Source organism: Arachis ipaensis, chromosome B09 (assembly GCF_000816755.2).
Source record: "Arachis ipaensis cultivar K30076 chromosome B09, Araip1.1, whole genome shotgun sequence".
Classification (NCBI taxonomy): domain Eukaryota; kingdom Viridiplantae; phylum Streptophyta; class Magnoliopsida; order Fabales; family Fabaceae; genus Arachis; species Arachis ipaensis.
This window is the reverse complement of record NC_029793.2, coordinates 109,255,099-109,280,005: the sequence shown is the minus strand read 5'-3', so window position 1 is coordinate 109,280,005 and position 24,907 is coordinate 109,255,099. Positions and strand designations below refer to the sequence as shown.

Genomic DNA, 24,907 nt, shown 5'->3' with positions numbered 1-24,907 from the left:
CAAAATCTATTAAAAACATCCCTAAAAGTAACTAGATCCTACTAAAAACATACTAAAAACAATGTCAAAAAGCGTATAAATTATCCGCTCATCAGTTTGCCAAAAAGTTTGAGGCAAACGTTGGCGCAAGCTTTTGCTCTCCAGGGTGTGTTGTTCATGGCGCCAACGTTTGCCAAAAAGTTTGAGGCAAACGTTGGCGCAAACTTTTTCTCTCCAGGGTGCTGATTTGTGATGCCAAAAGTTTGCCAAAAAGTTTGAGGCAAACTTTTGCTCAAGCTTTTTGCCCAAAAGTTTGCACAAAAGTTTGAGGCAAACTTTTGGTCAAGCTTTTTGCTCCCTGGTTCGTTTTCACTTATTCCAAAAGTTTGAACCAAAGTTTGAGGCAAACTTTTGCTCAAACTTTTTGTCCTCTCTTCCTCCTAGCCATTCCTTCTTGCTTCAACCTTTCTCCAAGCTTTCTTCACCTATCATTAATAAACCAAACACATCAAAGCTATGCTCAAAATCATGAGATATTCATTCTTTCATAATATGTGACAATTATAGCATAAAACCTCATGAAATTGCATTAATTCATCTATGGTTGATTAAATCAAAGGAAGCATGAAAATCTACCCAATTGGCTTGCTTATGGCTCAAGAAAGTGCATAATGCATTTGAAAACAAAAGAAAAAGACTAGTGAAACTAGGCTAAGATGACTTGTCATCAATTATCCGCTTTGGCACACAAGGCCTCACAGTTTTTCCTTTGATGATAGAGATGATAGACGAAGCCCCCCACACTCACTCGTCAAAACACTTCATGCTAGGGAGAGGTATCCACACCCTTATAAGGCATGCTTCATTCCCCTCCCCAACCGATGTGGAACCTTACACCCTTCCTCCCTTCCTTCTTCTCTGATCCTCTTTGCTCTTTCTCGAATCTCTCTTTGCTTCTAGCTTTTTCCCTTTCTTCTTTCCTTTCTCCCTTTCTTTCTCTTAATCCATCTCTGCATATGTGTGATTTATGTGTGTGGATAGGGCTGGAAGTGAGTCAAGCCAGCTTATGAGCTAGCTCGAACTCGACCCGTTAATAGCTCGATAAGCTGAGCTCGTGAGCTAGTAAGACAAGTTTGAGCTTGGAATTGAGCTCATAAATTAAATGAGCCGAGCTTGAGCTTGGATAAGCTCAGCTCATTAGCTCGTGAGCTGACTCGATTATATATATACACATATCCTATATGCATTTAAACCTAAAGTATTTATTTATACAAAGAATATCATATAAAAATCTTATTATTTTACAACTACTAATTTTATAATTTAAATATAGAAAATAGTTCAATAATTGTAAAAGTAGAAGATACCAGAAGGCTCGATGCAAAAGGTTATATGGTTTTCAAGACTTTACCAAAATTGGAAAAACACAATAGAGGGCAAGTTTCACAAGATAGACATTCAAAAAGTAAAGTGGTAATTAAAGTGGTAAGTTGAGGATGAAGGATTCTCTCTCTTATTGCGGAGAAAAAGTTTAAGGTTGAGGATTCCCTCTCTTGTTGCATCGGGGATTGGATAGAAGGTTGAGAATTCTCTTCGGTTCAATTTCCAACTGTGGTTAGGATGGTGGTTTCAATTTTGATTGTGATTATGATTGAAAAGTGTGGCGGAAATTATATCCCAAGAGTGTGTAGGACACCATATCTCAAGAGTGTGGCGGGAACTATATCCCAAAAGTGTGACGGGCACTATATTCCTGATAGCACATTTCTCTCTGGTTACAAGGTGAAAACGCACATTCTTTCGTATGTGGAAAGACACACTCCTTCATAATTCCTCCAAGAGAAGGGGAAAAGACACTCTCATTCGTTTATATTCCTTCTGAAGATGCACAACCGAGAGATCATGTTCGAGTTCACTACCGGATGTGTCGAATCTAGAAGATTAACCGACAAGTGAGCTCACAGCCAATAGGACAAGCATATATTATGTGCATTTGTTTGCTATTGTTTGAGTGTGCATAACTATTTTGGTTTGTCCAATTGAATTTCTGTTAAATGTTAAATGTACTATTTGTTGTGATTGCTCTTTAGTTGTATTTGTTTTGTACTTCTGATTTTTTGTGTATGGTTTCACAATTGAGACTTGAGACTTGAAATTAATGGTGATTATGACTATGTGAATGAATGAGATCGTTGGTAGTTCAAAGTATGTTAAAATTAGCAATTAACTCCGTATTGATTTTTTTTGTGATTGAAATTACCGAACTGAATACTGAACCGAGTAATTGGATATTGGGAGTAAAGATGAGATTATATTGGAAATGATTGAGGTTAGAGGTAATTGATAACACTGAGACTTTAGCAAATTGACCCAGTTGGGATTAGCTAAAATTCTGGACTTGAACTTCTGTGAAGTTGAAGAATTAGGATTGCCTAGTGGGTTCATATCTCTTTATATAGTCTTTATTTGGAACTATTACTCTACTGGGAACCTTCGAATTCTCACCCATCGTGATTTTTCTATTTTTCAAATACAGGGCGTGATGCACCTTGTTGAGTGTGTGGGATTCTGTTTGGCGAAATGAAGGAGATTCTTTTGAAGTTCACTTTTATTTATTTAGAGTTTTTTCTACTTTTGAAATCTTTTTTGTATATTCCTATTAGAAGTTTTTATTTGGAAAAATAGGAACATTCTGGTGTAATATTCTAGCCGGCTTTTTCTTCACGGCTCGAGACTAATAATTATTAAATATCTTATTTCAGAACTTACATACCTATATATGTAAACCTGTTTTGCTTCTGTATACGATGTTCACTTGCATTAACATGATTTGAGTGTGATTAACGGCTGTCAATTGTTTAAAAAAAATTTTCACAGGCTCCTAATGATATTATTATTCTTCAAATATTATATATGTATCTTTCTTTTAGGTATCATAATGCCTCGCCACCTTTAATTTACGATTTAATTGTAAAGCTGTGTGTGGTAGGGTATTACAGAAAGTTTGAAGAGTGAAAAAAATATGCTTTTCTATGGTTATTCTTATCTGAAGTTTTGTAATAGGTTTTTAACTTGCTCTCAAGGAAAATTAATCAATTCCCTCCAGGCCCTTGAGGTAGATCCATTAATTAGCTTATATTGATTCTTCACCACTTCAGCTTTGCTGGGAAATACTATAAAAACATTCAAAAAGAAAAGTAAGAACTACACATTAAGAAACAAGAAAAGGAATTCAAATAAAACAAAATGAGCAATAATCTATCTGAAATTTATGCCCCCACCTTGTCAATAAGTGATTGATAGTATGGCTTCACTTTTTCAACGTCCACCAAAACTTTGCTTTTGCTATAGAGATCATATTTACTACATAATACATAAAATTACGGGTGATGTTATTGATTAGTAATAATACCAAATGCTGTGTGCAAATTATTTGATATATATATATAGACTAACTTGAAAATGTGAAGCCACTTCAAGTTCTCAAAATCTTCTTCACTCATGAGATGAGTATATGCTCCCTCCTTATGCAAAGCTGCAAAAGAGTTTTAAATTTAATACATTGTTATTGAAAGAAAATTCTAAAAAATAATTATGATTTTTTTTTTGGTTTACAAAATAAAATGAACTTTTGTTGCCCAACAAAAAATGCCTTCTCTTATGACATAAAAGGAAAAGCACATAGTAAATAAAAATACTTACGATAAAATGAGTGATATCTAATAATGAATAAGCCAGGTGAAGGTAAAGTAGTTCCATTTTCCTTTGCTACCTATAAATTCAAGTGAAGTATAAATTTATTATATATCTTGAACAAAATAATAAAAAAATTATATATAAATTGTAACTATATATTTAATTACTCACCATATACATATAGTCATCATGTCCCCATGACATGAGTACATTGTCTAATCCACACCCTTTACTATAGACTCCATCTTTAGTGTTATAAGCAGAATTTTTGCTATCTGGGTTTTCCTTGAAATACTGAAGCATAGAAAAAGTTTATATTATTGGTTGATGATAATTTTAGAATAAAAATATATTATTTGTACACTAAAATTAACCATTATATATTATTTATAAATATATGTATAATTTAATTTATTTTTAATATGTATTTTATACTGATTGTTGATTTTAATATAAATTTAACATGATTGTTTTAGAGACATGCAAAAAAAGAGGTCATTTTTACAGTTTTGTTAGAAGAGGAAGGCTACCTTGTGGTGAACATTTTTTTCATCAAAGACACAACCAACAGGAAAGGTATCTCCTGCAAATATATATTTAATCATTTGGTTAAAATTTTGAATTTAAAGTAACATGCCAAAACTAGCTAATTGGGAATTTAAAGATTGATAAAATAATTATACATGAAATATAGGGATGTGTCTTATTTAAAATATTGTAAATTGAATCAAAATAATTACAACACAAATATTTTTATAATTAATTATTTACACTCTCTCAACCTTAATGTAGCCGTAATGACCTAATAAAAATTTGGTTTTGTATTATGGTTTTAAATTGATAATTAATTTTAAATACTGTAATTAAATTTTATTTCTAAAACATAATAGTCAAAAGATTATTCCATTTCAAAAAAAAAATATCATAAAGAATAAGAAAAGTTCTTACCAACAACAACCCATTGAGGAAGCTCACCGAATTGAGGAAGGTGAAGAATCTTTCCGAGATCTTAAATAAACAAATATTCATTTGTCAATTCATATTAATTATCTATCAATAATAAAAAAAACTTTCTTAAAATAAAAGGACAAAAAATAACTAAAATTAAACTAATTAACCTTTATAATAGAAAATTAAAAAAAAATCTAAGATTTCAAATTTAATTACCATGGATGAGAGCAGTCAAATGTAACCAATCTTCGTTAGGATAATCTTTTCTAATGGTTTCTGCAGTTTGCAACAAATGTTGAATTTGAGGTTCATCCAAATCAGGATCACTATCATCCACTACTTCATTAAGCAGCTCACAACATTTCCATATGCTCATTTCTGCTTTGTCCAATTTCTTATAGTGCTCCCTCATTTTCTTTACCTATATTATTAGCAAATGAAATTTTCATGAATTAGCATTGAGCTTTCATGTTATTGTGTATTAGTATATATAAACATGTTTGAGGAAAATAAGAATTTGACTTACAAAGTCATATGTCTGATTAATGTGTTGTAATCTATAGAATTCTTCCACACCTTTTTGTCTTTCACTTTCAATATCATAATCCCTGCTAAATAATCTCATTAGAAGACTAATTTCACTTTGATTGATATCTGAAGTCATTTTTACAAATTTGTATGTGTATTATTGTATGGTATATGTAAGCTTTTTATGAAGGGTTATGAATTTGTAAATTATTTTACACAATATTTTAAATGATTATTTAAACAGTAATTATATATAAAAAGTTATTATATTTATTGATATATGATTTGGTATATATATGAAAAGTGTTTTACTTTGTGATCAAAATTAAATTCTTTCAAAAATATAAAAAAGAAATCTCAGTTTTATTGAGAGAACGTGGGTCACAAAGATACAAATTTTTTCTCGCCCTTTATGTAGTAAAATTAGAGCAAACTAAGTTTAAGTTAGGTTTTTTATTTTTAAATTATATTGACATATGTAATTAGTTGCATATTTAACATTTAAAACAAAATTAAATTGTTAAAAATATTAGATAAAGAAATGTAGCAATTTATATGTCTTTTCTATTACTAAAGAAAGTTAGAGTTTAATTTTTATTATTAAAAAAATTAAGATAAAAAATCTTAAAAGAAAAAAATATCTATGTACAATCACATTTTAAGTTTAAATAAGACTTTTATATATGTCAAAATTTATATTAGAGATATAATTATTTATATGTCTTATTATATTAATTTAAATTTTTTTAGATGAGTGAATTTATGTCAAATATATGGCGTTAGCTGCTTAAAATCATAAATTTTAAATCAAAGAAATAAAAATCAAATAAAAGAGAATATTAAAAGGGGAACTGAAACCTGAAGGATTGGCCAAATGCATTGCTTTCTAGGGCCTTAAACGTTCTGTCCTTTGCCGACACAAGCTCACTGGTTTCTTCGGTGTGCACATTCTTCTTTTCCTCAGCTTGGGAACCTAGAAAAAAAAAACAAATTGAGATATATGGGATTTTCTACCCAGAAAGAAAAAATAACGCTCCAATACTTTTTTTTTAAAAGAAGAAGAAAAACATAATCAAACCATGGGCAGGGTGCTCAGCTTGGATGGCCATTTTCTCTATTTCAAATAAGCAAGAAGCTGTTATAGAGATCTGATGGTTGCAATAATATGAATTTATTATTAGTAGTAATTAAAGAGCTCTTAGAAGGTGATGATGATGATGATGCTTTTACAACCTGTGACATAGTCATAGGTCTTAATGATAATGGTTTTGCTGGTATAGGAGTAATAGGTAATTTTGTTTCTTTTATTTGGTCAAAAGGTTGACCATAATCTTCACTGGAGGCTGGTTTTTGATCCATTCTTTCCTTGCAAAAATTCTCTAGTAAGAAAGTCAGGAAGTGAATTTAGTTATCCTTTTATATGTTCAATAGTAAAATCAAAACATGATAGAATAGCTTGCCATCTTGCAAATATTTATTTTGAAACCAGATTTTTGACATCATTTTCTAAAACATTTGGGGCTGCTTTACAATCAGTTCTTATTAAGAATGTTTTATTAAATAAATCTTCTTGAAATTTTGAAACACATAATACTATGGCAAGTATTTCTTTTTTGACTGTTGGGTAATTCTTGAGCTTGGTTCCAAATTCGTGAATGATATTTTACTATTTGTTCTTTTGAGCTATTAGGAGGTATTTGTTTAAGAATTCCTCCATATCCTAATTCTGATACATCTGTTTCTACAATTAATTTAGTCGATGGATCTAGTATACTTATACAAGGTATTTCTTTTATTGCATTTTTTATCTTTATTATTATAGAAGTCATTTCTTTTGTCCATGGAGGTGGATTTTTCCTTAATCTCTTATAAAGAGGCTCGCATGTGACTCTTATTCCAGGTAGGAATTCTGCTACATAATTTAAACATCCCAAAAATCTTTGGAGTTGTTTTTTTGTCAGTTATTTCATTTGAAAATTTATTTACAAATTTAATAGCTCTTTTAATAGGTACTATAGTTCCTTGATAAATTTCATATCCTAAAAACCTTACTTTAGTTGTAAAAATTTTCATTTTCTTCTCTGATAAAACTAATCATTGTTCTTTTATAATATCCATAAATTTTTTTAGATGATATATATGCTGCTTTATTCCTTTTGAGTATACTAATACGTCATCAAGATATACTATAGTAAATTCTATATGCGGGTAAAATATATTATTCATTATTTCTTGGAATTTTCTTGGAGAATTTTTTAATCCTTGAGGCATTACATTCCATTCATAATGTCCAAAGTGTACTATAAAAGTTGTTTTATATCTATCTTCCTCTTTTACTGCAATTTGATAATATCCTGATTTTAAATCAAATTTTGAAAAGATATTTTTTTATTTAATCTTTTAATTAAATCACTTTTATTTGGTAAGGGATACCTAATCCATTTTAATACCTTGTTTAGAGGTTTATAATTGATAACTAACCTTGGAGCATCTCTTTCTATTTCAAATGCTTTCATCACATAGAAGTCTGTACAACTCCAGGGTGATTTCGAAGGTCTTATTAGACCCTTATCCAGATATTCTTGTATTTTCTTTTTACAATATTCTAGATACTCTTTGTTCATATGTATTGGTTTTGCCTTTGTTGGTATATTTTTTTCATTAAACCCATCTTCATATGGTAAAGATATTTCATGTAATTTTCTATGCTGAAAAGCTGTGGGGTTTAGACTACATAATTATTTCTTAATTTTTTCTTCAGTTGCTTTTATTTTATCGTGTATTTCTGGAGTTTGTAATTGTTCTTCTATTCTTTTATGTGTAACTTCCTGGTTTAAATAGCTAATTTTTCTTGTCTTCCTTTCTATAATATTAATTTGGAGTGGTAGGTGTTGTAAAATTTTCTCTTGGCTCAAACAATTAACTTGTTTTGCTTCTGTTTTCATAACACTAACTTGTGTAGATAGGTGTTGTAACATATTGAGCTCATGTTGCTTTGGTCTAGTGAGAAATTCAAAATGAACAGGATGATTGGGGATTCTTGTACAAGTTATTCCGTCGATGTCGACATTAAAGGGATATAATAATAAAGTAAAATGATTTCCTAATATAACTTGATGAGATATATTTCTTGCCAAAAAGAATGTAGTGGCAAAGCATACTCTATTTTTACAAATTTTTACTTTAGATAACTTATAATCTATAGTCATTTTATCATTTTTTGCCATTAGGACTCTTTCTGTAGTTTTTTCATAATATTTTGTAGGTATTAATCCTTCTTGTATACAATTGACATCAGCTTCTGAATCTATCATAGCTATAAAATCAAATTTTTCTTCTCCCACTATTAAGGTTATCGTAGTGAACCACTTTTAGTTTACTAATAAAGTTAGTATATTTATGTAATTTTCTGTACCCAGGTTAATATAATTCTCAGGAATTGTTATGTTACTAACATTATTTTTCAAAGTTTGTTCTTAGATTTTTATTAAATTTTCTCCTTCTATTTTTAGTAATCTATAGTCCATATTGATATTTTGTTGCTTTAATTATGAAACTTCTCTTTTTAACTTTTTTATCTCTTCTTTGAGAGAATTAAGGGAAACTTCTTCTTGTGGGTTTTTAAAACGATTATAAATTTTCTTTATTTCTATTGGTCTTATTTCTTGCTTACTTTCTTCTTCTTTTTTAACTAATTCAGCTAATTGTCTTATGAACTCATCTCTTAATGGAGTATCTTCTAACTTGTCTATTATTTTGACCAGTGTAGAGGTTTGTTCTCTAGTTAAAACATTTACAGTGTTTTCACAATTTCTACAGTTACATAATCCTATGCCTAAACAATTATTTTGTTCTTCTTTTCCACTATTTTTTTTTAGCTTTCTTCTTCTGACATAAGGTCTAATTGTTGTATAAAATAGTCTTCAGTTTTAGAAGAATCCTCATAAATTAATTCTTCTTCTGATTCTGAATTGATTAATATGGCTGTCAGAGCATGTTTAATCTCTTTATTTTCTATTTTATTTATTTTCTGTTTTGTCGTACACTTATTAGCATAATGTCCTTGTTTTTTACATTTCCAACATGTTACTTGTTTTTTCTTATTAGAAGGATTTAGGTTTTCCTTTAGGATTTTTATGGAATTTTTTATAATATTTCTGTTCATAATAAAGGGGTTTGTCTATATTATATTTAGGTTTTTTATAAAATTTTTTCTTTTTAATTTTATACTGTCTACTAGGTACTTTTTCAGGAGTTATTCCATATTGATAACAAAAAGTGCCAAACTCTCTTTTCCCCGTGATACTTTCTTGTTTTATTTTCTGTTGTATCTTGGTATCTGTGCATACTTCTATACCTATTTGTACTATTATATTATGCAATTGTCCAAAGGTTAATGAGCTATAGGAAATCTGGGTCCCAAACTGTGTTTGTAGTTTTTGTAATACTTTTTCAGAGAATAATTTTGGTAAGGCTACTACGTACGAATCTTTCTTTCCAGAAAGGTGCATGTCCATCATCTCTTATCATAACTTTTGATATAAAAATATCTTTATACCATCTATAATCAGACATGTTTAGACATCTTAAGTTCATTAATTGAGTTCCTATCCTATCTTTAAAAGTACTAGGATCTGCTACAAAATTTTTAATAATAGTATATATTAATGTGGATGTAGCGTCTGGTGACTGATCTTCTTGATTAATACTATTAATAATCAATTCTTTTTCTTGGATGCTAAGAAAATTATTCCACCAACCTTTTAATTTTCCTATAAATCCTTGGGTTATCATAATTGCTGATTCTTTATCGAAGGTTTTCCTCATTTTATAAGCAGTTGCAGCCATAGTCATATTACACATTTGATCTAAGATGGTTTGCTCACTTAATCCATCTATATTTCATTCTACTAAATCTGATCCTGTGAAGCTATTTTGCACTAATTATGTTCTCTCTTCTAGGCCTACATCTACTGGTGATGGTTTGGAATAATAATTTCTTGTTTTAGGATAATCTCTTTTATGGGATATTTTATTTAGTTCTAATTCTTCTTCCTTTTGTAATGTATTAATTGTCAATTTTCCTAGACTAATACTTCTAAGTTTTTCTTTTAGTTCTTCAACTTCTGCTTCTACTTTAAATTTTAAGCTAATATTATCTAAACTTTGCAACTTATATATAGGTTTTTCTATGGGTTTTTCTACCTTAATGACTTTTTCCATATTTTCCATTCTTCCTAATTGATTTTTCATTATATCTAACATGGTATTATTAATGTTTAATTGTTGATGTAATTTCTTAATATTTTTTTTCTATATTTCCTTCTACATTTTCTATCTTTATAGGGTGTTGCTTCAATTTCTAGGTTGTAATACCCGGTCTAATCGAAATTAATTAAATAATAAGTTAAATAGGAGTAAATATAATTGGAAGATTTGGCAATTGGAATTTGATAATTTAAATATGATATTTGGATTCAGTGAATTTTTTCGAGTCGAAAAACATAGTTTTCTGCGTAAAAGCGCGCAGTGGAATTTTGACCGGCAGTACCGGCTGAGACCTGTCTGGTACTGCAGCTGAGAAAATTGATTATGAGTAAATAGGATTAAGAAATGAGGAATTATAATTAGGGGAGGTAGAAATATTTGAAGTGCGATTTAGAGCGCTAATCTTAAAGGTTTTGGTCAAAAATTTGGCTAACGGACAAAAATAAGTGAACCGGGCCTAAGTGGGCCCAAGACCCAACATATATAAACATTAGTTATGAGTATTTCAGCTCATTTTGCCCTAAAGAAGGGGTGTTGGGCGCTGAAATTGGGAAGAGAGAAGAGAAGAGAGAAAACCTAACTCTCTTTGATCTTCAAATCACCATAACTTGAGCTACGGAGCTCCGATTGACGAGCCGTTTGCGGTCACGCGTTGCTCTTCTCATCCTCTACAATTCTATCTAAGTTTTGTGGTGAGTATTCCATTCATCTCTGCCCAGTTTTTGAAATTCCCCACTGTTACACGTTTTTGGGTAGTTAGTGTTGAAATCTTGTGATTTTGGGTGTTTAGGGATACTCCAACATGGATTCTAAGTGGGTTCTATCCCTACTTCATATGGGCTGAGGTAAGAGGTGCTCAAACCCTTGTGATTTGTCATTTTTATGAGCCCTAGGTTGATGTATGTATGTGATATTGGTTATGTTAGTGTAATTGGTGATGTTGGTGCACAATTGGGAGATTGGCATTGCTTGAGGAGCTTTGGTGAGGCTTGGAGCTAAGGTTGGTGAAGACTTCCATAGAAGAGGCTCAATTGGTTTGGCTACAAGAGGTACGGTTTAAGTTTTATTTAAGTACCGTGTGTTGTGATGAGAATTCCTAGGCTAGATGCCCCTAGGATTAAGTTTGGATTGTGTAAATGGTTGGTGCTAATATGCATAGTTGGTATGCAATGTGAATTAATGATTGGGTTGAAAATTGTGTGGCCTTGTATGTTTGGTGTATTGAGAAGGTATGATATTGATTATGTATAATGATGGTTGATTGAAAATGGTATTATTAGAAATTGGGATGAGGAAGGATGTATGACATGATATTGTGTTTGTCCTTCAGCCATTTGATTGAGAAGTGTTAAAATGGTTGGATGTGGTTTGGAAAATTTGGTAAAGTGTCAATGTGTGAGTTGAGGAGGCTTGATGTGGATTTTGGTACATTTTGATTGATTTCAGAAAGGGTTGAAATTGGCATGTTTTGGTTGATTTTGAAAAGAGTTGAAAATGGCTTGTTTTGAAAATGGCACCTTGTGGTTTTGTATGAAAACATGATTTTTGGGCATACTTTGACGGGACATAACTTGGACTACGGATCTCTATTTTGTGCCAAATCTGTTTAGAAAGGAAATTGGATCCGGGATGTCCATGCCTTTCAAAGAACGGGTGAAAAACAATTTAAAATGAGAAAGTTATGTCCGTCGGAAGATTGGGGTTTGAATCTGTAAATTCTGCAGCTTTTAACTTAGAAAATTTTTAGCAGAACGACCCTCCGCGCGTAGGCGCACTTGGCGCGTACGCGCCGTTCTTCAAGAAAGTATCATTGACGCGTGCGCGTGGTGTGCGCGGGCGCGTCGATGCGCTGCACCAAATGCCCAGCCATTTTCCCAAGAATTGTGCCAGTTTTGTGCCTGGGGCACGAATGTATCCGCGCGTGCGCGTGGCTGACGCGTGCGCGTTGTTTGGCTATTTTTCAACCCGCGCGTATGACGCTTGTGCGTCGATGAGTTTTGTGGCCATCCACGCGTGCACGTGGAGTGCGCGTACGCGTGGCCCTATTTTCATGCCAAAGTTGATTTTTGAGTTTTTAAAGCCAAATCTCATACTTCTAAGCCTCTGATCTCACCCCTTATGTATTAAATCATTATGATATGCCTAGAAATGAGGAAGGAGCTAGGGGATGTGGTAACTTGCGAGTGAAGCAAGGGGAAAGGTTATGATCAATGATGATCTAAGATGATTATATGAGATATGGAGGATGACGGTGGAAGTACCGTGTATGCCATGAGCCGAAGGGCTATATTTATTGATAAATGGCCGATTCTTGATTGAACCATGAGCCGAATGGTTGAGTATAATGCATATATAATTAATGAATGAATGTGTTAAATGGATAATAATGAAAAATATTGAAATGTGATGTGTGACCCCGGGTAGTAGGCAGTGGCGTTGTCCACTTGCTCCGGGTATGAGACGGGAAAGGATGTTTATGATAAATGAGTTTAATTATGGAGTTTTGAATACATGTGTATTTGTGATACTTGGGTAGTAGTAAGGTGGTGGTTCGTCCCGCTTGCTCCAGGTTAATGTTTGAGATTTGATAACAGTGATGATTGCATCTAAACTGAACGAATGTATGTTTTGAGATCCTGGGTAGTAGCAAGGGTTGTGGTTCGTCCCACTTGCTCCAGGACAGAGATTGAGACCCTGGGTAGTAGCAAGGGTTGTGGTTCGTCCCACTTGCTCCAGGTTAGAGATTGTGACACCTGGGTAGTAGCGGCAGTAGTGGTGAATCCACTCGCTCCAAGTTGAGCTTTTAAACACCCGCCTAGGTAGTAGCTGCAGTAGTGGTTATTCCACTGGCTCTGGGTTGAGCGGGTAGTAGCAAGGGGGTTGTAGCTCAAACCTACTTGCTCCGCAATGGGTGTTTCTGTCCATGGTTAGCTACTAGGACGTGTCGGGTTGGCTATATAACCGACAGATGATATCATCAGCCATAGGGCAGGCATTCATCATTTGCATATGTTTGAATTGTTTGGGTTTGCCATTTGTTTTGGATTTCTACATCATATATGCTATGTTATCTGACTATATGCTACTTGTTCTACTTGTACCATATTTGTGTATTACTTGCCTGTATTGCTTGTGTTTGTACAACTGAGAGACCCCTCATGACGGTGTCGGTGGATGATGAGGGCTGTTCTTGATGAGATGAATTGATGATGCGATTGCATGATGATGATGATTATTGAATGAGATAATTGGAGCTCCCTGGGTAGACGCAGTGATGTGGTTTCACTAGCTCCAGGTGAGTGTGTGATGTATTGATATAGAATTGCTGAGGCAGAACAACTGGTGATGGTTTTGCTTATAATTCTGAGTCTGATTCGTGGAAGAGTCAGCGAGTTGGGAAACATGTGAAACATGAATTAGATTTAGCATTCCCTTATGACAGTTGCCTATTCATGGATTAGCAAGAACCTAGGATGAATAATTGGTGAAGAAGCTTAGGATGCTTAGTGAGTCTTATTGCAGTGCATTGTATTTATTTGGCACTTTTACCGTACTGGGAACCCATGGGCCCGGGGTTCTCATTCCGTATATATTTCTTGTTTTTCAGATACAGGTCCAGGTGCTCGGAAGTGAGTTGTGGGTCGTCTGAGAGACGGCGAAGATCTTCATTTCCTCTACTTCGTGTTTTAATTAGAATCCCTCCACCTTTATTTTGAAAAGATTATATTATGTATTGAACTTTTTGAATTTGCCTATAGAGGCTCTCATGTTTTCTTCGGGAGAGATTAGGACATACTGTTGTCAACTACTTTCATACTGTACTCTAGTCAGCCTAAACTTCGCGGGTCGCGACTAGTGGCTATTTACTTATGCTATAAATATCTATCTGTTATCTATCTCTTAATCTCCTTTATGCCTTGACCGTATATCGCGTTCGGCTTAGCAGTTTAACTTTTCATTGTCAAAACGTGAGTGATACGTCTTCGCGATTTTATTTCTACTCTTTTCAGGCTTCTCGATTAATACTCCTTTCGAAAATTACCTATATTTATATATTATAAATCCACCTGAGAGTCGTACCACCGTAATATCATTGACTTATGACTCGAGCATAAGGATTTGAATATTAGGGTGTTACATAGGTCTTTTTCAATTGGTATTTTGATAGTTTTTTAAGGAGGATATTCAGATTCTATTACTGATCCTGAGCTTGTTTTCCAAACAACAGTTGGCTTTGTTAAAGGACATAATTTCTTATCGGTTTTAGAGTAATAATTAACATACCAATCAAAGAAGTATAAACTAATTCTATTTTCTTTCGTAAAATCATAGAATAGTTCTCTTAGTCTAATAACTTCATTTTCTGAATGGTTGGTAAAATATCAATCTCTTAGTGGTTTATTATAATCAGCATTAAAATCTTGTCTTATCCATTCTTTATCAATCTTAAATGGTTCTTCCTTAATAATTACTGATAAGACTTGTGATTCCATTGGATCAAATTCTGAAGGTAATTTGTATACAGCAGTGGCTATATGTGGCCTTCTGTTGTCAATTCCTACAATATTATCCATATTTCCTATTGATAAGTTATCTATAGAATTTCTATGACTAATAGTTTCAACATTATCAGAAATTCTTAATGATTGGGATATATTCATTCTAATTCTAATATCTGGTCCTTCTCTTATTATTTCTCTTATCCTAGTATTTTGTATTTGTGGTTCTTCAATACCATCAGGTATTACCCATTCTTCAGGCATTCTATTTTTTAATTCTTCATGTCTTAATCTTCTAGGGGTTTGTATATTAGATCTTTTTAGATTTGCATGCATAATTATCGTTTCTTCTTTTGAGGATTGTCTTAATGCTTTAAAGTCATAATTAACCTCAGTAATTTTATAATATATTCTATAGATTATTTCGAATGGATCATATTTCTCATTTATAATTGTCTCATCAGATCTTACTTACAATTTTAAGGCTTGCCATGTGTATTCATTTTTTAAATTCATGGCATAATTTGGGTAACAATTAAAAAAACTGGTCCATCATGACAGTTACTTTCTAATATTCCTATTAATGAGTCACTAAAATTTTGGAATCTGATATCTCTTAAGGTTAATAATATAGGCAGATTAATTCCTATTCTAAAATTAGGTTTTATGGCTACTTGTATTAATCTTATATGAATGAAGTTATATCCTTTACTGCTATGTTCTTTCAACTTATCTTCTTCTAAGATGGTAATAATCTTATTACTACTTGTTCCTGGTTTACAATATTCTAACATATGAATTTCATAATTTCTTCCTTCCCATAAGTTTCTCTTTTTATATAATTTATCTTTATCTATTATAGGTATATTCCAATTATGAAAACTTTCTTCTAACTTAGCTATTTCTAATTCATTTTTAGTTTCAGAGGTGGATGCTTCATCATTATCTGTTTTTATTACTAAAGAATTATTTTTTCCTAGATTTAAACTATTCATCGTTCTCAACAAACTAGCCATTTTATGGTTAGAACTTTGTGAGTTACGGGACCACCCTCGTTAACCAACGGATTCACTGCCTTAGTTAGGACTTACAACCGGGACTACGATCTGGGCTGACCAACGTATTAACAGTTCTCACTGCTACTTCAAAGTTTTAATTATAAAACCTTAGTTTATAGAGCTGATTTGTAGTAAAAATCCAAAAAAATAATACTTTATAAATGTTATCAGATATATATAAATATATATATATATATAGTTTAACAAGAATTACATAATCAAGATCCTATCCCTCTTAAACAAACTTGTAAAGATAAAGGCAAGGGAAAAAGTAACTAATACAATACGAAACATCTTTTAAACAGAAGAGGAATATATAAGTTCTTCCGAACCTCGTCGTCCATAACCTGGAAAAGAGAAGACCTATAGGGGAGTGAGAACGTCGTCCTCACTGGTTCTCACTATAGGATTAGAGAATTATTATAATAGGATACGTGAAAATAAAACTCTTTTTAAAGTACAGTGATTAATATCCGCCTTATGTATCCTTTCAAAACTAAAAACATACATTCAAATATCTGAAATCCTTTTTAAAAGAGAAAACTGTCAACTCTTCAAAAATTCCAAAACCTTTTTAAAAGTTTCTCCTAGACAGCATGAAGGACCAAGCTGTCCCAAGCATAGGTTCATTGAGTCTATGCTGAACCAGTTTAATTTTTCATACTTTCCTAAACCAAAAAAATACAAACCAAACACGGCCTTTGGCCCATCTCATAATCAACCATGGCCCTAGGCACCAACAATCCAAACAACAGCCAATCCACTGCAATCCAACCAATTTTTCAGTCACAAACACAAGTAAGAAGATTCAAACACAATCAAGCAGAACAATTAATAGTTAAATACAATTAATCACATGGGCAAACCAAATATAATATGCACACCCAAGTACAATATGCACACCCAAACAATGTCACATAGATGCATATGATGAATGCCTATCCTAGTGGCTGATGAGTCTCATCTGTCGGTTATAAAGCCAACCCGACAAGTCCTGGTAGCTAACCATTGGACTGTCCCTCTGTCGTGCATCCGTAACTCGAGTTATTCACAATCATAATCATAATCACACAACACCCACACTGGTTTTTATCCACGGGGGCGAGCTCATCCGGAACTTTCACAATGTCTGGCCACACTTACGACATAGGGTCAGTAGAGTATCGAGTCTCAACCCAGAGCACGTGGTGGCTAGCCACTGCTTTCACCCAAGAAAACTCGTATCTCAGATAATTGAAAGTGCAACAATCACTTTATCAAATCAATAATCATCCATATTCATATTCACCCATAATTTAATATCAATACAGCCATCCGGCTCATAGCATAATCCACAACTAGCCATAATTCATTATCATGTACTGCCATCCGGCTCATAACATAATAGCACTTCCACCATCCAACATCATCAAACTCATAAAGACATCACTCAAGTCATAAATCACTTTTTCTCAAATCTCTTTACTTTGAAATCAAAAATCAATTCCTTCCAGCCTTAACTTTAAACTCCCCATTTCTCAAATCATTATAGGCTCACAAGCCACTTTTCCTCAAACGTAAATTTCTTTTTTTAAAATAAAGTCACCTTCCTCAACATCTTTCCATAACTTTTCAAAAACCACACCAAATCAAAAGTCTTTTCTGAGAGATTCAAAATCATTCATCCTAAAACAGGATTTGGTGACAAAAGTTCCTCAGCAGAGTCTCAAGTCTTTAAGGGAGAATAACATAATTTATTTCATCAAATTCGTTTTAAATCTTTAAAACCTTGGATTCCTTATTTGAGTAATAAAAAATAGAATCTAAGTCAAACCGAGTTGTGTAATCAATTACTCCAAACACATTTTCAAAACTATTTCTTTTACTTAAACAAAACCAACTCCAATCCCATGATTAAATATAAAGAGTTTCAAACTACTCAAAGATTTTTTTAGTCTTGAAAAACTCAGAATTCAAAGAGTGCTTTAAACTTTTCCTAAAACATTGTAAAATTAGACTTGTCAATAAACTTTCACGTTCTTTCAAAGTCATTGAAACTCCTCCAATTGAAACCCTCAAGTCAAATTCAAAGACAAACCCTTTTTACATTTAAAACAACCTTAAAACATAAGTTCCTTCAAAATAACTTGCTCCCAAAGGAGATATAATACTTTTCTTAAGAAACAAGACTAAATCATAGTTTCCTTTTTTAATAATTCATTTCAAAAGCATAAGTCATCCCTTTCTTAAATAATCCAAGTAAAATAGTAGAAGTCTTTAACTCATAATTTTCCAAATAATATTTCAATAAAGTCTCGGATTTTATAGGAATTTCGGCAGACCTCCCCTAAAACTTGGACTCTGCCACCCTTTCCGGGTCCCAACCAAACCATTCCGCAACCCTCTTCAACGGGTTCAAAACCAAATCAGTTCAAAATCAAGTTGTTTCCAAAAGTGCATCATTTTTAGATTTCAAGAATACCAATTCAAACTCAAATCAATTTTCAACAGGATACACTCAATTTCAAAGCTTTTACAAAATAACTTTAAAGAAGCATTTCCAGAACAGTCCGTTTCACAAAACCGAACAATAATTCAGCCAAACAAGCATTCATATTCATCTAAGATAACCAACAATACATAAGACTTATACAATCATTCAAAGATACATTTTCTCACATCAATATCCATATATAATACTTTCAATTAATAAAGTGTAGTTTTTTAAAAAGGCCCCTACCTTGATAAGTCGAAACCATAACCCAAACGCCTCACAAAAATACTTTCATCTCGACCCAAATCGACGGCAACCAAAACCTCAACTCCGCTTGCTTTCTCAATAGCATAACAGCCTCAAACGTCAGATGCAAACTCGGTTTCTAATTCCTAAGACCATTAACATTGTAAATACTTTAATACACGTAATAGAATGCTAACGCAGGGTCTCCAAAACAAAAATACTTACTGTAATGACAAAACAAAGCAGCGGCAGTCTCTGAATCGGTTTGGCGGCAACCCCAGCAACCACCGCAAGCGGCAGTGGCGACTGGACGCCGGCGACGGCAACTAAAACTAACATGCAATGGTTGTAACACTTTTAGAAACTCAAAAGAAATGAAACCCAATACTTAAAACCTTACTAGTAGTGTTTTTCTGGCAACGGCAGTAGGTCTCGAGCTGCAAAAGTGGCGGTGGCTGGGTACGGGTCTCCCCTCTCTCTCCTCTGCTCCCTGCTCTCTCTCTCTCTCTCTCTGTGTGTGTGTGTGTGTGTGTGTGTGTGTGTGTGTGTGTGTTTGTGTGTGTGTGTGTGTGTGTGTGCGCGCGCGCGCCGACGGCTTCCCTCTCGACGGCAACCCCAACGCGATGGTGCCTTCTCACCAGCAGCTAACCCTCGGTGGCGTCAAAGGCGAGGCGGCTGAGCTTGTCAACGACGGCGACACAGAGGCAGCTTCTTCCTCTCCCGTGTGCGCCACCCTCTTCCGTCAGTCTCTCTTTTCGTGAACTTCAAGGATAATGGCAACACCGTGAGGATGAACGTTGATGGTGAATAGTAGCGGCAGCCTCCTGGACGACGGCGGCGGCGCAAGAAGTAGGACGTAGTGGCAGCGGTGGTCTTCTCTGGTTGCAAGGTGAAAACGCACATTCTTTCATATGTGGAAAGACACACTCCTTCATAATTCCTCCAAGAGAAGGGGAAAAGACACTCTCATTCGTTTATATTCCTTCTGAAGATGCACAACCGAGAGATCATGTTCGAGTTCACTACCGGATGTGTCGAATCTAGCAGATTAACCGACAAGTGAGCTCACAGCCAATAGGACAAGCATATATCATGTGCATTTGTTTGCTATTGTTTGAGTGTGCATAACTATTTTGGTTTGTCCAATTGAATTTCTGTTAACTGTTAAATGTACTATTTGTTGTGATTGCTCTTTAGTTGTATTTGTTTTGTACTTCTGATTTTTTGTGTATGGTTTCACAATTGAGACTTGAGACTTGAAATTAATGGTTATTATGACTATGTGAATGAATGAGATCGTTGGTAGTTCAAAGTATGTTAAAATTAGCAATTAACTCCGTATTGATTTTTTTTGTGATTGAAATTACCGAACTGAATACTGAACCGAGTAATTGGATATTGGGAGTAAAGATGAGATTATATTGGAAATGGTTGAGGTTAAAGGTAATTGATAACACTGAGACTTTAGCAAATTGACCCGGTTGGGATTAGCTAAAATCCTGGACTTGAACTTCTGTGAAGTTGAAGAATTAGGATTGCCTAGTGGGTTCATATCTCTTTATATAGTCTTTATTTGGAACTATTACTCTACTGGGAACCTTCGAATTCTCACCCATCGTGGTTTTTCTATTTTTCAAATACAGGGCGTGACGCACCTCGTTGAGTGTGTGGGATTCTGTTTGGCGAAATGAAGGAGATTCTTTTGAAGTTCACTTTTATTTATTTAGAGTTTTTTCTACATTTGAAATCTTTTTTGTATATTCCTATTAGAAGTTTTTATTTGGAAAAACAAGAACATTCTGGTGTAATATTCTAGCCGGCTTTTTCTTCACGGCTCGAGACTAATAATTATTAAATATCTTATTTCAGAACTTACATACCTATATATGTAAACCTGTTTTGCTTCTGTATACGATGTTCACTTGCATTAACATGATTTGAGTGTGATTAATGGCTGTCAATTGTTTAAAAAATTTTTTCACAGGCTCCTAATGATATTATTATTCTTCAAATATTATATATGTATCTTTATTTTAGGTATCATAATGCCTCGCCACCTTTAATTTACGATTTAATTTTAAAACTGTGTGTGGTAGGGTATTACAGAAAGCTTGAAGAGTGAAAAAAACATGCTTTTCTATGGTTATTCTTATCTGAAGTTTTGTAATAGATTTTATTATCATTGTAAAATAGTAAAATAAGTATATGTATAATTATGTTCAATGTAAATGCTAATACTTAGAACTCAAATATTATATGCAATTACATTCAGGGACAGATCCAAGGAGGGGCAAGCATAGGCTTTGCCCCCGTCTTTTTTTGAACAAAAATAAATAATTTTAAGTATATAAAGTTATTATATACTATATAATTTTATTGTTTATTTAAAAATAGAAGAGTATTTTGTAATAATTAATTTTAGTATATTTATATTATTTACAAATAATAATAATTGTCTGAAAAAATAATTTGAGATTTTAGAAAAAAAGATAAATTGTTAGTCTTAATAAAATGAGTATAATATAAGTAAAAAATGTGTTAAGGTTTTAGCGGCAATAATAATAGCAACTAAAAGTGAATAATATTATAATCTTAGAATTACTTTTAGTAGCCATATAAAATTTTGAGAAAATGGTCACAAAAAATTATAACTTTAGGGGCCATTAAAAATTTTTTTATTGACAATTGTATAATTGCTACAAAAAGTTATAATTTTTAGCGGCCATTAAAAAGATCTTTATTGGCAATTATATAATTACTGCTAAAATCTTTTAGTTACAAAATATAAGATTGCTAATCTCTAATTGCTAGTAATTATAATAATGACTATTTTAATAATCACTAAAAATAAAATAAATAGTCGCTAAAAATAATTTTTTCTAGTAGTTACTGTATTAATTGATTGTTATTTTGATATGTATGAATAAGAATTCATATATATACAAGTTCATCTATCATTCATTCATTTTAATAGTTTACATCATATTATTGAGTATATATATCACCGAAAAGCCTCATATAAAGCAATCTGTTTGTGATTTACAACACATATATGTAATTATAGAAATTAATACATTACAACACATATATGCAATCGGTCTCTATTTTTTAACTTGCTCTCAAGGAAAATTAATCAATTCCCTCCAGGCCCTTGAGGTAGATCCATTAATTAGCTTATATTGATTCTTCACCACTTCAGCTTTGCTGGAAAATACTATAAAACCATTCAAAAAGAAAAGTAAGAACGTCACATTAAGAAACAAGAAAAGGAATTCAAATAAAATAAAATGAGCAATAATCTATCTGAAATTTGTGCCCCCACCTTGTCAATAAGTGATTGATAGTATGGCTTCACTTTTTCGACGTCCACCAAAACTTTGCTTTTGCTATAGAGATCATATTTACTACATAATACATAAAATTACGGGTGATTATTTACACTCTCTCAACCTTAATGTAGCCATAATGACTTAATAAAAATTTGGTTTTGTATTATGGTTTTAAAATGATAATTAATTTTAAATATTGTAATTAAATTTTATTTCTAAAACATAATAGTCAAAAGATTATTCCATTTCAAAAAAAAAAAATATCATAAAGAATAAGAAAAGTTCTTATCAACAACAGCCCATTGAGGAAGCTCACCGAATTGAGGAAGGTGAAGAATCTTTCCGAGATCTGAAATAAACAAATATTCATTTGTCAATTCATATTAACTATCTATCAATAATAAAAAAACTTTCTTAAAATAAAACGACAAAAAATAACTAAAATTAAACTAATTAACCTTTATAATAGAAAATTAAAAAAAAATCTAAGATTTCAAATTTAATTACCATGGATGAGAGCAGTCAAATGTAACCAATCTTCGTTAGGATAATCTTTTCTAATGGCTTCTGCAGTTTGCAACAAATGTTGAATTTGAGGTTCATCCAAATCAGGATCACTATCATCCACTACTTCATTAAGCAGCTCACAACATTCCCATATACTCATTTCTGCTTTGTCCAATTTCTTATAGTGCTCCCTCATTTTCTTTACCTATATTATTAGCAAATGAAATTTTCATGAATTAGCATTGAGCTTTCATGTTATTGTGTATTAGTATATATAAACATGTTTGAGGAAAATAAGAATTTGGCTTACAAAATCATGTGTCTGATTAATGTGTTGTAATCTATAGAATTCTTCCACACCTTTTTGTCTTTCACTTTCAATATCATAATCCCTGTCAAATAATCTCATTAAAAGACTAATTTCACTTTGATCGATATCTGAAGCCATTTTTACAAATTTGTATGTGTATTATTGTATGGTATATGTAAGCTATTTATGAAGGGTTATGAATTTGTAAATTATTTTACACAATATCTTAAATGATTATTTAAACAGTAATTATATATAAAAAGTTGTTATATTTATTGATATATGATTTGGTATATATATGAAAAGTGTTTTACTTTGTGATCAAAATTAAATTCTTTCAAAAATATAAAAAAGAAATCTCAGTTTTATTGAGAGAACGTGGGTCACAAAGATACAAATTTTTTCTCGCCCTTTATGTAGTAAAATTAGAGCAAACTAAGTTTAAGTTAGGTTTTTTATTTTTAAATTATATTGACATGTGTAATTAGTTGCATATTTAACATTTAAAACAAAATTAAATTGTTAAAATATTAGATAAAGAAATCTAGCAATTTATATGTCTTTTCTATTACTAAAGAAAGTTAGAGTTTAATTTTTATTATTAAAAAAATTAAGATAAAAAATCTTAAAAGAAAAAAATATCTATGTACAATCACATTTTAAGTTTAAATAAGACTTTTATATATGTCAAAATTTATATTAGAGATATAATTATTTATATGTCTTATTACATTAATTTAAATATTTTTAGATGAGTGAATTTATGTCAAATATATGGCGTTAGCTGCTTAAAATCATAAATTTTAAATCAAAGAAATAAAAATCAAATAAAAGAGAATATTGAAAGGGGAACTGAAACCTGAAGGATTGGCCAAATGCATTGCTTTCTGGAGCCTTAAACGTTCTGTCCTTTGCCAACACAAGTTCACTGGTTTCTTCGGTGTGCACATTCTTCTTTTCCTCAGCTTGGGAACCTAGAAAAAAAACAAATTGAGATATATGGGATTTTCTACCCAGAAAAAAAAATAACGCTCCAATACTTTTTTTTTTAAAAGAAGAAGAAAAACATAATCAAACCATGGGCAGGGTGCTCAGCTTGGATGGTCATTTTCTCTATTTCAAATAAGCAAGAAGCGAAGCACAGGACAAAGAAGTTTAGAAACTTGGAAGAAGGGATATGAAACTCCAGTGAAAATGGGTGTGACAATAACCTAAGACAAAACGAGTTTATATAGTACAACACTAAGTCCTTGTCGTGAAATTTGAAATCTTGGAGTCCTTAACTAAAATGACGTTTCGGAGGATTTATCATTATCTGTATAAACCAAAACCATACCATTCTTAGTAACTTTTCAATTAATCAAATTTATGCCACCAACTATATGCCATTAGTGTGCTTTCCAAATTCACCCATCTATACGTCATAATAATCCAATAACACCTGTTTCAATACTTGCAAGAATTTTCTTTTCTGAAAAAAAAAAACATTCCATTTATATTTCTATAACCGACAATTTGTTTGAATTCTTGTAACATTATCTTTTCCTCCTTACTAGAAAAACAGTAATGTCCCTACATATGTAAATAAATTCTCTCATTTCATTTATTTTTATATGATAAGAACATCAGATTGAGAGAAATATCTTATTATCCCATCTTATTAATTATGATAATGAGATCATACTCGATCTTAATTATTGTCAAGTAAAAAAATAAATTGAGATCATTAATTTATATTATGTTGTATATTTATGTGTACTGATATTTAATTAATCCATGCTAACTAAGAATATTGAAATTTTTATTTTTTTTAATAATTTAAATACAGTAGATAATCATTACATCTTAATGATCTTAACATGTTATTGTGTCCGTTCTCATATAATTATTTAGTAAATAATCTTATATTTTATATAAATTAGAAGGTAAATTAAATTCCTCTATATAGATGCAGATAAATAAATAAAAAATGATAAAGTATTTTTATGATAAGATAATTTTAAATTAGTTGATAGTGTAAAATTATGTTAACTAGCACATATAAATTAAATTTTGTTAAACAT

At 31.9% G+C, this 24,907-nt stretch overlaps 2 protein-coding genes across 2 annotated transcripts; both read right to left on the bottom strand.

Moving 5' to 3' along the window:
* Nucleotides 3,043-24,196, bottom strand: LOC107616834 (inositol oxygenase 4-like). The gene is made up of 12 exons (XM_021112249.1): nucleotides 24,004-24,196; nucleotides 6,233-6,289; nucleotides 6,013-6,127; nucleotides 5,153-5,234; nucleotides 4,843-5,047; nucleotides 4,624-4,683; nucleotides 4,206-4,258; nucleotides 3,847-3,969; nucleotides 3,682-3,751; nucleotides 3,436-3,514; nucleotides 3,261-3,342; nucleotides 3,043-3,152 (listed from the first exon to the last, which is right to left on the bottom strand). Exons 2-12 carry the CDS (start codon nucleotides 6,261-6,263, stop codon nucleotides 3,126-3,128), a joined length of 927 nt encoding a protein of 308 aa, XP_020967908.1. The 5' UTR covers nucleotides 6,264-6,289; nucleotides 24,004-24,196; the 3' UTR covers nucleotides 3,043-3,125.
* On the bottom strand, nucleotides 22,291-23,909 carry LOC110266908 (inositol oxygenase 4-like; the record flags this gene model as incomplete). The annotated part of the gene is made up of 4 exons (XM_021111963.1): nucleotides 22,291-22,376; nucleotides 22,535-22,739; nucleotides 22,845-22,926; nucleotides 23,704-23,909. Coding segments are annotated over 4 exons (579 nt in total), but the record flags the coding sequence as incomplete, so codon positions are not given.

What these genes read in the sequence shown, in the direction of transcription:
- LOC107616834 (XM_021112249.1), bottom strand. Translation starts at nt 6,263, where the DNA reads ATGGCCATCCAAGCTGAGCACCCTGCCCATG. An exon ending in ATGATGACTATATGTATATG is followed by an intron (nt 3,752 to 3,846) that starts GTGAGTAATTAA and finishes TTGAATTTATAG; the next exon opens with GTAGCAAAGGAAAATGGAAC. An exon ending in ATCAATCACTTATTGACAAG is followed by an intron (nt 3,153 to 3,260) that starts GTGGGGGCATAA and finishes ATGTTTTTATAG; the next exon opens with TATTTCCCAGCAAAGCTGAA.